Genomic DNA, 14,024 nt, shown 5'->3' with positions numbered 1-14,024 from the left:
ACTGTAGTAGATCCGTTCTCATGAAATTCGACTTGCTTATAGAAACATTTTAGCTGAATGCAACAGTGTAGATTGTTCGTAGGTACAAGGTCGCCTAAACCGGTACAGACAATGGAGCTACTGACAGAAGATGTGCAAAAGACCACGAGAGGATGAAATCATACCAGACATTCTACCCCTTGAAGACGTCAATCATAAGGACCAATAAACTACGTGAGAACTGTTATGGGGTGACAAATTCGATGAGCTAATTTGAAGTTAATTGGGTAGAGATAGTGGGGTGCAACCCCTTAACCAATTAGATTTTAGGGGAATGTGCAACAAAAAAGGGATAAAACCCCTTGACACACGGAAATGAGTTAGTTAGTTAGGGAGATGCTGATGCGATTTGCTATGATCCAGACACTTTGTCACTTTGATTAGTGACTTGCTGATTTTACTTAAACCATCCTTGCCCTTAGACTGCCCATCTATACTTTACCTTCTTATGAGGGAAGTACCCTTTTGCCCTTTGTGCTTGAGCTGAGTTCCTGACTGATGGCGAATCGACTGATGTCCTGAGGACGAAGACCGAACCTGGGTGCTGACCCAAGTGGAGGGTAACTATGACAATGAAATTGTAATTGTCGGTTTGCTTTTCCTTTCTAGGTACCAACTGCTATCTTTTGACAGAGACCATAGCTAGATGTTTTCCAAATTGGTGTTTCTAAATTGTTTTGCATGAAGCCCAACATGCCAATGCTAATTCGAGGTTAGTTAAGGGGTACACAAAATGACGCAAATAGACAAATGACTGAATCTGTGCTTTGTTGAACCGACGTGCTAATGACACTCTGCTAAGGATAACCTATGTTGACGCCGTGTTATGTTCTAATAATTGTGATTCTTGCTTTGATGAAGTCTTATTCGAGTTGCCAAATTATGACAATGTTGATGAGCTTTTTGCTATTGAGATTAATACACCTGCTATTAGAATTGTAATCAATAGGGAATAAATATCACTAAATCTTACTAAACTGGTGTGGTTATTCATGACTGAAAGGTCATGGTGGTTTCTGAGTTTTATTAAATGTCATTGACTAAGGTGAATTGCATTTTCATAATAAATATTGATGACATTATTGACGTATTGATTGACATGTTGATTAGCTATCTCGTCCTAAGGTGTCTTTAATCAGGGTCAAAAGATTCATCGGTCTAAAACGAGTCCCAATGTGTATAAATTAATCATAAAGGGACGCGTTAACAGGAGCATTAAATAATTATAAAGTGCCAGCATACCTGGTAAAAGAGATAATTTACACTGGCTTGTGTGACTTTGTGAAATTCGCAGGATATCATGACATCATTTGTTTCCTTTGTGAGCAATAGTGGTAACATACTGCTTCTGTTTGCAAATTACTTGGAGCAGATTATTTTCACTGTTTCATGACCACCACAGCGTGTTATCCTCTGAGTGAAATCTCCCGTCGAGACTAGCGAGATACCTTGTTCTAAGGGAAAAAAAAAACTATGCAACTAAAGTTTTCATCTGCCTTGGGAGTGTTTGAAGTTAGCATCCAAGTACTGCTAAAAAGATTGGTATAAACACCTTGTTCTGTTTAAGGGATGCATCCTCTTCCCTTCCACTCTAGAATATCCTTAAAGCAATTTTTTTGCATATGATCACCTTCTCGGAGACTACAACGATTTTGGGCCTAATTTATAATTTGGTGAACTGCCCATTGTTCGCCAGGGGGATGGAGTAAATTACTTGTTTCCATGGCAAAGGGACCGCCTGCCAAATTTATAATAAGACTGCCAAGCAAGCGGGAATAAATGGAGTCGTGAGATGGTATATTTCCACATTATTTAACTGCTAAACATAATTTGATGCCTGTCGGGTTTAAGCAAGTTAAGTGGTCACATATAACAAAACAGGTAAATATTAGCATTATACTACTAATATGTTAACATACAGCTATATTTAAGGAAATCTCATCCTGTTTTTAACTCGCCATGCTGTCGGTCAGCTTGGCCATTGATCTGGAGTCTATTAAGGATAGCATGGGGAGTCCCTCACAAGAAGCACAATTTTCTATATTTTTCTACTATTAAAACAAATACAGACAGGAAACACATGGTGGTTCCTGCCAATCCATTTTGCTGTTTGGTGTACCAAACGGTTCTCTCTTTTTTTTTTTTTTTTTTTCAAAAAGAAAATCCCAAAACAGAATTTCCTTTTTAAAAAATAAAAAAGTAATGCTCCCCTTGTCATGGGAGACAGGGTTTGCCCGGCAGTGGCAGACAGTAAACAAGCATTTGCAATGCAATGGATCTCACGTTTGCTCGAGTTAGAGCTTGCTAGCATTGTAAATTCCTAACTGGACCTTCTTTGCCACAAACTGAAAATGAAAAGTAAAAGAGTTGACATGAGTGAGCTGGTTCAAAGCGCCATGGCCGCCATGAGCACAAAAGGAAAAAGAAGTTTGCTTGCAGTCAAGCGTCTTGGCAATCGTGAAATTATCCACATAACAGGGTCGATGTCCATGGCGGAAACCAAACCGCCACAAGTAGGGACAAACATAAAGCATTTACCAATGAAAACAGGATTTTTTAAAGCCAAGTCCACAAATGAGTGATACTTATGGGCGTGGTTAAAAGCCCACAGATTACAACAGGTCAGAGCGCTTGCGCGCTCTATCAAAAAAAAATGGCTATATGTCCACCCTTCCTGATTGAGTGGGCAGACATATAGCCATTTCTGTGACGGCCTTTACTTCGTTAGGCCGTCGGAGAGGTTTGGCTATAACAGTAACGGAGTAGTTAGTCACCTCTGTATTCAAACCTATGGTCCGCCTGAAATTTAAATGGGGCAGACCATTATTTTGGATATATATATATATATATATATATACACACACCCCCAACATATAAATTAGGCCCTTAGTCTGGTTTATGATGAGTCCCTGTAGTTTGCCGTGCTGGGTTCAGTAGAAATGTTATTCTTGCAAACCAGCAATCACACATGGGTTATTTGTTGTCAAGTGATATTATTTGAACTAATTAAGGAGCTTGTCAGTTTGTGTGCCAGTGTTCACTGAATGCATATTCTATATGGTGTCCTATCTAGCGCACCAAGGCCTGTGACAATTTTGGGCATCGTGCAGTACATGCGAGGGGAAGGGGCACAAGGGGATTGGGTTAATTCTGACATCCAGAAGCACAAGTCATTCTTTGACCAGCATGCTATCGTAATCATTTTGTATAATGTGGTAGTTCTGTAAAGGCATAAACGTGATATTTGGCACCAACTGTTCGGTAATAGCTGCTTGCTGGATTATGAAATCAATGTTGCGTTTTCACGTTGCGGGATGAAGATGTTCTATTTCTGCTATTCCTTCAGTCTGTGAGCATAGCGTGCACAATTGCCTATGCATAAGCTGTTTGAAGTCTAATTTATGTACATTGCATAGTTTTGTTAAGCTTATTTGTATGCTATGCATATCAGCGGAAGTTTGGAATCGTGCATGTCATGGGTGGAGCTGCCCTGTCTGGCTCCTATTGGAAGAGCCGTAGTTTCAGCTTCTTGTGGAATTATATGGTGTAGCTGGCAGCTCTGATATTGTAGCGGAGGTTGTTCCAGGCTTTGGGGGCCAGATTGGAAAAGATGAGGCCCTCAGCACTGGCTCGGCAGATGCAGGGATGTGGGCAAGGAGAATGCTGTAATGAGGAAATTGGGCAATTTGAAAATGTTATGGCCTTTGGGATCACCTACCCTTCCTGACTTGCAGTACTGGTTACTGAGTACTAGAACTATCCAGGATGAATGTGGAAAAGATAGGTCTTGACTACCTATCCATTTGTGTGGTGCTAATTTTGTTTTTCCAAGATGTACATATGCAGCTAATAAGATATGCAAGATTCTGTCTTTGCCGATCTTTTGTTGTATGTGTGTGTAGAAGTGGTTTGTAACGTGAAACTCCAAGTTATTCCGTAACCTGGTAATACTGCATTATAGACAACTAGAATATTGTGCATTCATGCTGCACGACGTAGTTTCTCTAACTTTACACACAAATGCAAAATAATTGCAACTTACATATTCTGATAATTTATTTAAAGTTCATGCCAGGTTTGCTCTATTTACCCGATGGTGTTATTGCCCTTTGATATAACAAGGCATTTGGGTTAGTACTATGAGATTAGAGCAAAAATATTGTACTACATTACATATGAGCTTCTGTAGCATAATTTTCATACAAAATTCCTTTTTTGAATAATTGTTAGGATGCTGAGCACTTATTCTTTATTTTGTGTGCGTATAAATATTAACCAATGGAGCTTTTCAGACATTGTTTTTTTTATATATCTACAATGTGCGAGTGGCATTTTTTCTCAATTTGGTGTCAGTGTGGCAATTATGGGGCATAGCACCTTAAAAAACAGCAAAATTAAAAACTTATTACCAACGCCTTTACCTTTTTAATATGTCAATATATGAGGCATATTGCGGGATGTGAAATTTGGATTACACACTGTTTTAATTTTATAGCCGGGACAATTTAATTCTATTTCTGATCTGTTTTAATACTGTTTATTTATATTAACTCTTTTGTTTTTCATCTTGAATATCAAATAAAATTTCATTGACTGATTGAAGTCTTTACCATATTGTACAATTTCGAGCTTTATAGATTTATTGCATAGTAAATAGCGATGTATTTTAAAATAGGTAAAATGTATTAGTGGAATGAAGCTAGAAAAAAGCAAGCTTGGAGAACACACTAATTGTAATGCTCTTTGGGCCTGATTCTAACTTTGGAGGACGGTGTTAAACCGTCCCAAAAGTGGCGGATATACCACCTACCGTATTACGAGTCCATTATATCCTATGGAACTCGTAATACGGTAGGTGGTATATCCGCCACTTTTGGGACGGTTTAACACCGTCCTCCAAAGTTAGAATCAGGCCCTTTGTCTTTTCGGAAATATTTTCCTTTTCCCCAGCTAACTTGTGTTTTACATAAATACATATGTCTTCTAAATTTCAGACTGTAGGACAAGAGGGCAGTTTAATGCTCTTTCACATCATTTCAGAGGAAAGCGCTCTCTCGATTACAGCTTTGAGGATGAAAACCCATCCAAAAACAAAACCACAACGAAAACATTTGGGTAAGAATGTTGACCATAATATAATGCTTTCATGTGTAGATCATTGTTGTATTTGTTACATAAATACTTCATTTAATGTTAACTATAATTTGTACTACAGTCTTTATATATGTTGTGTTGTAGTCATGGGATCTACTCCCCTTTATTAAATAAGATGTCAGTTAAGGATCATACTTTGTTAGTGTAAAGGTGCAATCACAGTTAACATATTGTTGGGAATGGCCCTTTATGCAGGGTCACTACCGAACATTATGACTTCCTCCTCCATTTTCCTGTTCTCAGTATTGCTGTCTTTAGACTCTGGTCACTTTACCACTGCTAAACAGTGCTAAAGTGCTTGTGCTCTCTCCCTCAACACATGGTATCAGTGGCTGATCTCCAATCAGCCAAGGGCCTGTAAATTAACTGCTACTTGTGGGCCCGCAGTACTGACTGTGCCACCCACTGACCCACTTAAGTAGTCCTCTAACCATGAATCAGGTCTGCCTCTGCAGAGCCTGTGTGTGCAGTTCTGCACTGCTTTGTTTACCTGGCAAATTTGCCCTTTTGCCAGGTCCAAACCTTAATTTGTTATACATATAGGTCACCGCTAAGGTAAGCCATAGACATCTCAGAAGGCAGGATACAGTGTATCTAAAAGGCTGGACATGGGCCTAAAGTTTTACATGTCTTAGTAGTGAAAAACTCCCACAGTCATTTTTCACTACTGCAAGGCCTAGTTGTCCCCTAGGTTAACATTGGGATTATCTTATTAATGTTTATAAGTAGATTTTAAGGGGGCGTGGCTTGCCGGCCAAGATGGCGGCCGCAAGCTAAGTGAGCTCTGTGGCGGCACCCTAATTATCCGTAATTTATACGGAATTAGGGAGCCGATCAGAACCTGCACATGCACGCATCTGAGAACAGGATCCCCCTGGAGCTGGAGGAGCTGATCGGGCGGACCGGGGGAACTGTGGGCGCAGCCAGCCCGCATGAGGATGGGGAAGGTGTGGCCTGTCTTGAGGCGGTCGGGCTTCTGGAGCAGTGCAGCCAAGCCCGGACAGGGCAAGGAAAACAGTGGTGAGCCGGGGAGTGAGGCGGGGCAGCAGCCCAGGGCCCTGTGAGTCGTGGTGGCCTGCAGAACATAGATGGAGCTGATTTGCCTCTCGCCGCAGGAGGCGGGGAGTGCACCTGAGATGGGAGCTGTCACTGGGCCCAGAATTGTGCGCCGGAGCACAGAGGACAACAGGTGGGGGGGGAGACACTGCCCTGTCCAGCCGACCCTCCCTCCCTCAAGTCTTTTCAGCAGCACAAGGACTTCCAGGCACTATTGGCCCCCTACACCTCTTGTGGATGGCACCTCATGGGCGTCTAGTTTGTGAACTGAGTTAATGCACGTTGCCCCTCCCGGAAAACACAATGGCAGGAGCGTGCCGCCTCTGCTCTGGGACAGGGGCCAAACTGCAGGCACCGCGGACAGAGGACCCTACCTCTTGACAGCAACAAACTGGATGCAGTGCTGGCGGCCATGGAGCACTTAGGCACCTCCCTGGACCAGGCTTGGACCTCGTTGGAGGACAAAATTGATAAAGTGGCTAGTGATCTTACTGTTCTTCATGTGGACCACCGCAAACTAGTGGATCAAGGGATGCAGACAGGCCGGTCGGGTTGGTACCAGGTCAGCTGCTTCTTTTCTCCTCTTCTGCTTTTGTAGCTCTTCGGTGTCCTTGGTCTTCTTAGGTCATCAGGATATCCTTCTCTGGTGCCAGAGGCTTCCCTTAATACTGAATTTAGGGGTGTGTAGGGTAGTAGCCAAAGGGCTACTGACCCTTGGGGTCACTACGCCCCCTCTATGACCACTTTCTGTGGTAAGTAGGCATAACCCTGTCCAGAATTCCTAGGTATGTCTTCACAAAGATGGCTTCCTCTGAAATGTTGTGTCCACCTCCTAGTAGCCCACCTAGGGCACACCTACCTGACTAGCTAATTTTCCCACCTGTCCAGGTGCCAAGTTGGCTGTGGAGAGTCAGGAGTGGCTTCCTCTCTTATTAGAGGAGCCAGATTTGCATTTCAAAGGTGGCAGCCCTTTGAGGCTTGCCACCTTAGCAAGGCTAATCAGCAGGTCATTCTGTGGGAGCGGGTGTTACACCCTTTTCCCGGACAGGCTTTTGTTCTTGGCTTTCTGAGAGCAGAAGGCTCTCCCACTAGGGGGCCAGAACAGTGTCTTTGGTGGCAGGCTTGCAGAAATCCGTAAACAAGCACAGTGTGGGTTTACTAATATGAGATGTTTGATGCCAAACATCCCTATCTTCAGTGAAGTCATCATGTAGCTGGGAAACTCACACTGACCAGTGATCAGCACTTGCATTTAAAATGGCTTCCCTGGCCACTTACTTGCAGATATGTCCTCACATGTAATATAATGCACCCTGTCTTAGGGCTGTAAGGCCTGCTGTGCCATATTATGTTTTCACTTTTGTCTGCACCCAGACATGCAGCCTGCAATGGCAGCCTGTCATGTGCTTGGTGAGGGCCCCTTAGGCTGGAACAATTCGGGGTGCAGCTCTTAGGAACCCTCTTCAGCACCTCAGGCCCTAGGTACCAGAAATGTCTGCATTAAAGTCTACCAGACATGTAGTAGAGTAAAAAGGCAAGGAATTCTACCAGACATGTAGTAGAGTAAAAAGGCAAGGAATTCAGGACAATTCTCAAATGTCTGGATGAAATACTTATTATGGATAAAAACAACACCAGAACCTCAAAGGGTAACCACGAGGTGTATGAAAAAGGACACACAAAAATATTTTAAAAAGAGGTCGAAGCAGTATCAGGTTATCAATCAAATTATCAAATGTAACCACTTCTTTCAATATCCACCATGGAGTCCCATTTTTCTTTTTCTGCAGTGTACTCGTATCTGATAGTATCATCATTGGGTATCCTGTTTCCCCTAACCAAGTGGACCGTTTCCATTCAAATGCTGAAAACCATCAGGGACCCGTAAAAAAAAAAGTTTAAGAAGTGTAGTGAAAGGTTGGTTTAAAAATACCTTGGAAACAAAGCTATTATGAAAAAGGATAACCAACCGGGCACGAGCAATTGAACAGCCTCGTCATAAACCTCTCAGATAAAACACTCACAGGCCTTCAGAAAATGGTTCTCGAAAAGGGGCTTGTGTTTTGTACCCACAGCAACACTTGACACATTTAAGCTACATTGTGGAATCAATGAATTTGTAAGCGGGATTAAACATGATGTTTTCTGTGAGGGAATATCACAAGATGAGGGCATTGAAGGTGAAACGGAACTCAAACTTTTTTTTTTTTTTTAAATCTCTTTATTCTTTTGTATTTATAACGTATAACAATTACGGCGGACTTTCGATGTGATTGATGATATTGAATAACAGGTTAAATGCCAATTCACAGCTGGAGAGGGAAGGGGAGAAAATGCACATACAATATACTTGTAGTCATTTGCAGTTATAGTATAACATATATTACAAATAATTTTGGATCAAAGTAGTATCTTGAGGTGTTAGTAGGAGTAAACATCCATGTTCGTAAACTTAGTGTTGCACGATAACATGGGAGCATAATGACCCCGAGTTCGTGGCCTGCAGTACCTCATTATATTTCATAGTACTCACGCTACTTCTGTGTGTCCTGGTGGTGTGAGGTTAGCTGCGTAGGAGGATATGTATTGGTATAAGCAATGCGGATTCTGTCATGGGGGGAAGGTCCCCTACACGTATGGGGCCGAGCCACTGAGAATTCCTATCCACAGATATGCCCACTTGTGTGCTACGTCTATTCACCTTTAAGTTTTATGTTATAGTTTAATGTTATCATGCCTAATCATTGCAGCGTTCACACTGAAGAATCAGGGAGTGTATGTGTCGTCTTTGGCCTCCAATTGTGTGATAATATTATTCCAAAACCCTAGACCATTAATACCCAGGCCTTGGTCTTTTACGGATTGTAGAGTATACACTTCCGCTCTCGTCCACTTCAATAAATCGCTTTGCCACCTATTTATGGTTGGTGCCCCGAGCGCTTTCCATTCCATTGCATTGCTATAAGACGTTTGAGTAGGACATGTGCTAGGTCTACACCCCTATGTTTCTGTTTATCTTGCTTTGATTTGGGACGTATGCCCAATAAACCGGATTCGGGTGGAGTGTGGAGTGTATGACTGACTAGGTCACCCATCAGGGAGGTAATATCATGCCATGTTCTCTGGGTGGGCACAACCATCCATGTGACAGAAATTGGCATCGGGTTCCCCGCAATGTGACATTCATAATTAGTATGGGGGGAACATAGATTGGAGGCGATGTGGGGACGGGTAAGTTTGATGCAGATAATTGATTTGAGTAAAGAAAAATCTGGGTTCTGTGACACTTCCTTCGTCATTTGCAATGCTGTGGACCATGCGGTTTGTATCAGTGGTGCTTGGTGGACCTTATCCCAACGTGCTCGAGCTTCTTCTTGTATTGAGGCAGAACGCTCCATCAGGGAGCCGTATAATTGGGGTACTGTGTGTTTGGGATCTGTGCTAGACAGTATAGCGTGAAGTATGATCGAAGACGGGGGCTCAATGTCTCTATGATGCCAAGTGTTCTGTATGCGCTGTTTCAACGCGCTATAGGTCAGAAATCACCCCGGGCCCACTGCATAGATTTCATTTAGCTCTGAGTATGTCAGCAGGTGTCCGTCTTTGAATAAGTCACCTATGGTCTGTATCCCTAGTGCCATCCACGGATCCATGGAATGTATTGCATATAGTTTACTAGCACTTGGTATGTCAAGCAGTGGGATCTTGTGAATAGGGGGGATTGGGTCTTTCCTACGGATATAGCCGTACCAACAAGTGCGTGCAAACGCCATAAGGATTTTTCTATGTGCAGTAGGAGTAGTGTGGTCTTGGGACCATAAGAGGGTACTAGTTCTGCCCAGTGTAGATTGTACTGTCTGAGATTCTGCACTCAGGGTGTTTCTAAGCCTTTGGAGAAGCTGTTGCAATTGTGCTGCCGCGTAGTATAGTTCATAGTTTGGCATACCGAGGCCTCCTTTCAGCAGGGGTTGGTGCATCACTGTAAGTGCCACTCGGCGGCATCCATTACCCTCTATTAAAGTAAGCATCAACCTGTTCAAAGTGCGGAAGAAAGAACAGGGTATAGTGGAAGGTAGTGCAGTAAAGAAGTATAGCAGCCGTGGTAGTATTATCATCTTGGCAATAGCTACTCGTCCCAAAGGCGACAATGGTAGCGACCCCCATAAAGGAAGCGATCCTTTAATGGCACGCAACGACCGGCCTAGGTTCCCTTCTTGTAGGTTGTCTTTTGTGTGATAGATTTGAATGCCAAGATATTTAAAAGTGGAGAAGGACCATTGAAGCCCACAAAGCGGGAGGTCAGGTCGTAAGTTTTTCGTGGTTGGATTGAGCGGGAATATGTAAGATTTAGACCAATTAACATGTAGTCTAGACAGATTTCCAAAGCGTACCAATAGATTTAGTAGCTCCGGAAGTGCTGATGTGCTGTCGCGTAAGCATATCAACATAAAGAGAAATTACATGTTGTTTGTCACCCTTGGGTATCCCCCACAATAATGCACGTGCTTGGAGTTGAGCCGCTAGTGCAAAAAATAGGGGTGATAACGGACACCCCTGTCTGGTGACGCAGCCTATAGGGATACCCTGAGAGATAGTCTGACCTGTTTTGACACGGGCCGTGGGGTTAGAATACAGTATGGTAATCCATTTGAGGAATTCCAGGCCAAAACACATCTTACGTAGCGTTTCTTTTAGTAATGGCCATGCTAGGGTATCAAAGGCTTTTTCTGCTAGTCTATCATTGTCTCCCTCGTGAGTATTTATCATTAATCTGAAAAGTCGCCTCAGGTTTAGGAAAGTGTTTCTACCTGGAATAAAACCAGATTGGTCTTCATGGTTTAGGTGTGTCATCAATGGAAACAATCTATTTGCCAGGACCTTACCTAATAACTTGCAATCTAAATTAAGCAGTGAAAGGGGTTGATAAGATCTTATATCTGGGCATTGCGGCCTGGCTTAGGTCTGACTACAATCAGTGCCTCACGTTATGAGTTGTCCCAGTTGTTGTGCTTCACGTAACACTTCTAGATAAGGTGGTATCAGCTGTTTTGCAAACATTGCATAATACTCAACCGGTAGGCCATCTATACCTGGAGTCTTATTACGGGTCAATTGTTTGTAAGGCTGTGTGGATCTCGTTGTTGGTATAGGTGTATCTAGGTGGTGTGAGGTGAGTGAGAGTGGTTGAGTTGAAGAAGTCTTCTAGTTGTTCTGCTGGGGGGGGTCCGGTTCTGCTGCATAAAGTGTGCTATAGTAATTTCTAAAGGCATCGTTTACGGCTGTTTGGTTATTGACCACGTTTCCATTTTCGAGCCTTATTGCCCCAGTGGGTGTTCTGTGTTGCTCGGTCCTAATCATCCACGCCAACAGTCTACCAGACTGGTCACCCTCTTCATGTGCTGTAGCGATATAGTGACTGTAGTAGTAAATACGCAGTTGCTTGTCTAATTCTTGATGACATGTGCGGTGTTCGTGAATGATATCTAAGGCTAGTAGTCCCTGTGCTGCTGAACATTCCACCCCAAGCAGTTCTACCTCCATTGCGTTTAGATCCCGCACTAGTGTGTGTCGTACTCCCCCTGTGGCAGAAAGGCAGTGTCCACGTACTACCACTTTATGGGCATAGCACACGTCGACCCTCCGTTTGTAACAAAATAATCAGAGATGCAGGTAAGCAGCTCTTTGCAGAAGGGGGGGGGGGGTCAGTCAACAAGTCAGTGCGCAGATGCCAGGTAGGCACCGAAGCGCATGGTCAGCCCCAGCACATGCTAATCTTCAATGGGCAGCGGTCGGACAGTGTCTTGGCCAGGTAGTCAGCCTTCGCGGCGCTGGGTGTCAGCCCTGTAGAGCTTAATATTAAATCTATGCGAATATGTAGCTCATGTACTGGGGAATAGAAAGAGTATTCTCTGTCTTGTGGATGCAATGTGCACCATACATGCTGAAGCCTGTGATCTGGCATCCACCGACGCAGCTCACTCGCCACAGTGCAGCTGGGAGCACCTGCCAGTGGTTGGCAAGATCTGTCCATGTCTACATCTGGTGCGCAGTTAAAGACTCCCCCCTATATGCTGTTAGCGGTAGAGTCTCGGAAGAGCGCAGGCATGAGTGATTCCAGAAAGTCCCCTTGTTTTGAGTTGGGAGCATAGATTCCAATTATGGAGAGTGAGTGGCCATCTAGAGAACCCTTCAGCAGCACATATCTACCGTCTTTATCTACTGCTGTATGATGGACTACATATGGGACCCCCAGGGCCACCCATGTCAGTACCCCTCTTGCTGATGTGGATATGCCAAAAACTATACCTCACCATTTGGTTCTAATGTTATGGGGGTCTTTGTCGGTGATGTGCGTTTCTTGTAGGATCGCTATGTGGATATTATGACGCTTTAAATACGCGTGAACCCTACTGTGCTTGCTAGGATTGGCTAAATCCCGAACATTCCATGTAGCTATGTTATAGCTGTGTGATTGCATGAGTGCAGAAATCTGTCCACAAACCTAGAGCTCGAACATGGTCAGCCCAGTTCCGTATTACCCCTCCAGCGCCATCTCTCATCATCAGCATCGAAACGCTTGCAAAACAAAAAAACAAAAAATCTAGTAACAGAGAGCCCAGCAGGGCTATGGCCAACAGGGCCAGATAAGCCCAATACCTGTGGAGCACAACAGGTGCTGTTATGGGCAATACGGGCATACGGAAGTCCACATGTGGGTGGGGGGGTGAGTGGAGGAAATCAGGCATCTCGTTCCTGTCGGCCCCCATTAATGACTACGGTGTCTGCAGCCACCCATTCCCCTTTTGCCATCTGCAGGTGTTGTGTAGTTCCAGGCTGCCAAGTGCAGTGTGCAGGTCCCGTCTAAATAATCGATTGTAACTGCCAGCTGGAGGGCAGTGTCGCCACCAACAGCCCATCTGACGCAAGGTCAGGTAATCAGCTGCCATGTCCATTTGAAGTTGGTAGTTTCCTTAGTTGTTGCTGCAGACAAGTGAGAGTGTGCCGTTGGTCCAATGGAGCACTAGAGGTCATCTGCTGATTGCGGTGTTATCGCTGGGCCCGGCGGAGAAGGGGCCATGGAGCCACTAGTGCGACTCATTGAGGAGTCAGAGTCTGATCCTTTATCTTCCTGAATGGCAGTGTTAGAGTTAGAAGGTAGTTGGGTTGCTTCGAGCAGTGCCTGTGCTTGGTTCATGGCCGCCTGTGCCTTGGAGGGGTGCATCCTCTTGCGTCGAGGTTTTAAAGTCAACCATGTTTCATCTGGTGTTTTGTCATCGCAAGGTACAACCAGGCCCTTAGCGCGTGCCCATGTCCATGCGTCTTCCGGAGTTGGAAAAATATGGTTCTTTCCATCATCTACTACACGTAAGCGCGCTGGGAAGAGCAAAGAGAATGTAATGTTGCGATCACGTAGGAGCTGCTTAACCTTTAAATACGAGGTTCGCTTACGTTGCACTTCCATGGTGCAATCAGGGTGAGCCGTGATTATGGAACTTTCAAACTTCCAAGGGCCTTGTGTGGGAGGCGTTGGAGTATCAGGTTGCGATCTCGGAAGTTCAGCGGTCGAGGTGGAGCCCTCGACCTTGGTGGCTTTCCTGGAATCTGGTGTGCACATTCTATTGAGACGAAAGGTGGTACATCATTGCTCAGGATCATGCTCCCCAGCCATTGTTCTATGAATAGTTCAGCTTTAAGTAACTCTGCTCTTTCTGGAAATCCCAGAAAACAAACATTGTTCCTGCGGGAACGCCTCTCCGCATCCTCGGCTCTGCGTT

At 44.2% G+C, this 14,024-nt stretch overlaps 1 protein-coding gene across 1 annotated transcript in view; it reads left to right on the top strand.

Annotated features, from left to right (window-relative positions):
* Window positions 1-14,024, top strand: part of PXDN (peroxidasin) — a 584,135-nt gene that overhangs the window by 505,687 nt on the left and 64,424 nt on the right. The window contains exon 20 of the mRNA XM_069235854.1: window positions 5,034-5,154. Within this exon, the coding sequence (XP_069091955.1) occupies window positions 5,034-5,154 (121 nt within the window). The remainder of the gene's footprint in view (window positions 1-5,033; window positions 5,155-14,024) is intronic.

Source organism: Pleurodeles waltl, chromosome 5 (genome assembly GCF_031143425.1).
Source record: "Pleurodeles waltl isolate 20211129_DDA chromosome 5, aPleWal1.hap1.20221129, whole genome shotgun sequence".
NCBI lineage: Eukaryota > Metazoa > Chordata > Amphibia > Caudata > Salamandridae > Pleurodeles > Pleurodeles waltl.
This window is presented reverse-complemented; position numbering and strand designations above follow the sequence as displayed.